The 1631-nt window shown below is 66.7% G+C and overlaps 1 protein-coding gene across 1 annotated transcript in view; it reads right to left on the minus strand.

The window, feature by feature from the left end:
• Nucleotides 1-1621, minus strand: part of LOC106899889 (putative per-hexamer repeat protein 5) — a 6367-nt gene extending 4746 nt beyond the window's left edge. Inside the window, exons 1-2 of the mRNA XM_014961828.1 lie at nt 617-1621; nt 8-565 (exon numbers count right to left, since the gene is read on the minus strand). Of these exons, the coding sequence (XP_014817314.1) occupies nt 8-565; nt 617-1420 (1362 nt within the window). The 5' untranslated portion in view covers nt 1421-1621. The remainder of the gene's footprint in view (nt 1-7; nt 566-616) is intronic.
• Between the last annotated feature and the right edge of the window lie 10 nt (nt 1622-1631).

Here is a 1631-nt window from a genome sequence, read left to right on the forward strand (position 1 = left end):
CGGGGACGGGGCCGGGGCCGGGGCCGGGGATGCCAAAACTGGGGCCGGAGCCGGTGATGGGGACGGTGATGGGGCCGGTGATGGGGACAGAAACGGGGCCAGTGATGCCAAAACTGGTGCCAGAACCGGTGCCGGAGCCGGTAACGGGGACGGTGATGCCAGATCCGGTACTGGTGATGCTGGTGCCGGTGCTGGAGCCGGTACCGGTGATGGGGACGGTGCCGGTGATGCCAGATCCGGTGCTGGTGATGGGGACAGTGATGCCAGAGCCGGTACCGGTGATGCCAGTGCCAGTGCTGGAGCCAGTACCGGTGATGATGGAGCCGGTGCCGGTGATGGGGACGGTGGTGCCAAATCCAGTGCTGGTGCTAGATCCGGTGATGCTGGAGCTGGTGGCGGTGCTGGAGCTACTAACGGGGCCGGTGATGCCAGAGCTGGTGGTGGAGGCGGTAACGGGCCCGGTGATGCCCAAACTGGTGTTGGTGCTGGAGCCGGTGATGCCAGAGCTGGTGCTGGTGTTAGTGCTGGTGACGGAGCTGGTGCCGGAGCCGGTAACGGGGATGGTGATGCCAGAACCGGTGCTGGAGCCTGTGATGGAGCCGGTAACGGGGATGGTGATGCTAGAACTGGTACCGGAGCTGGTGATGGAGCCGGTGACGGAGCTGGTACCAGGGCCGGTGATGCCCAAACTGGTGCTAACGGGGCCGGTGATGCCAGAACTGGTGCTAATGGGGATGGTGATGCCAGAACCATTGCCAGAACCGTTGCTAGAGCCGGTAACGGGGATGGTGATGCCAGAACCATTGCTGGAGGCGCTGATGGAGCCGGTACTGGGGCCGGTGATGCCAGAACTGGTGCTAACGGGGATGGTGATGCCAGAACTGATGCCAGAACTGATGCTGGAGCCGGTGATGGAGCCGGTGACAGAGCCGGTGATGCCAGAACTGGTGCTGGAGCTGGTAACGGGGATGCCGGAACTGTTGCCAGAACCGTTGCCAGAGCCGGTGATGGAACCGGTACCGGGGCTGGTGATGCCCAAACTGGTGGTAACGGGGCCGGTGATGCCAGAACTGTTGCTGGAGCCGATACCGGGGCCGGTGATGTCAGAACCGTTGCCAGAACCGATGATGGAGCCGGTGCCGGAGCCGGTACCGGGGCCGGTGATGCCAGAACCGTTACCGGCCCCACCGCCGGCCCCATCACCACCATCCCCATCGCCATCACCACCATCCTCACCGAAGCCTTCGTCATCCCCGTCCCCACACCCGCACCCGCAGCGGCACCGGCAGCCCCCCCGTCGCCGCAGCTTCTCCAGGAGCTGCCGTTTCTCCTCCTGCAGCCGTTGGAGGTGGCGCCGCAGCCCCGGCAGCTCCCGGGCCTCCTCCTCCAGCTCCCGCAGCCGGCCTAGCGCCGCCGCCATCTGCTCCCGCACCAACCGCAGCGGCACCGGGCCCGGAGAACCCCCCGGGGGCACCCCCGGGGACAGCGGGACCCCTGGTGGCCCCCCCAGTGACGTTGGTGGCCCCCCCGGTAACGGTGGTGGCCCCCCCGGTGACGTTGGTGGCACCCCCGGTGATGGCGGCACCCCCGGTGATGATGGTGGTGGTAGGCCCCACGATGATGATGATGGC

The sequence above is a fragment of the Calidris pugnax genome, unplaced genomic scaffold (genome assembly GCF_001431845.1).
Source record: "Calidris pugnax isolate Ruff unplaced genomic scaffold, ASM143184v1 scaffold987, whole genome shotgun sequence".
NCBI classification, from domain to species: Eukaryota; Metazoa; Chordata; class Aves; order Charadriiformes; family Scolopacidae; genus Calidris; species Calidris pugnax.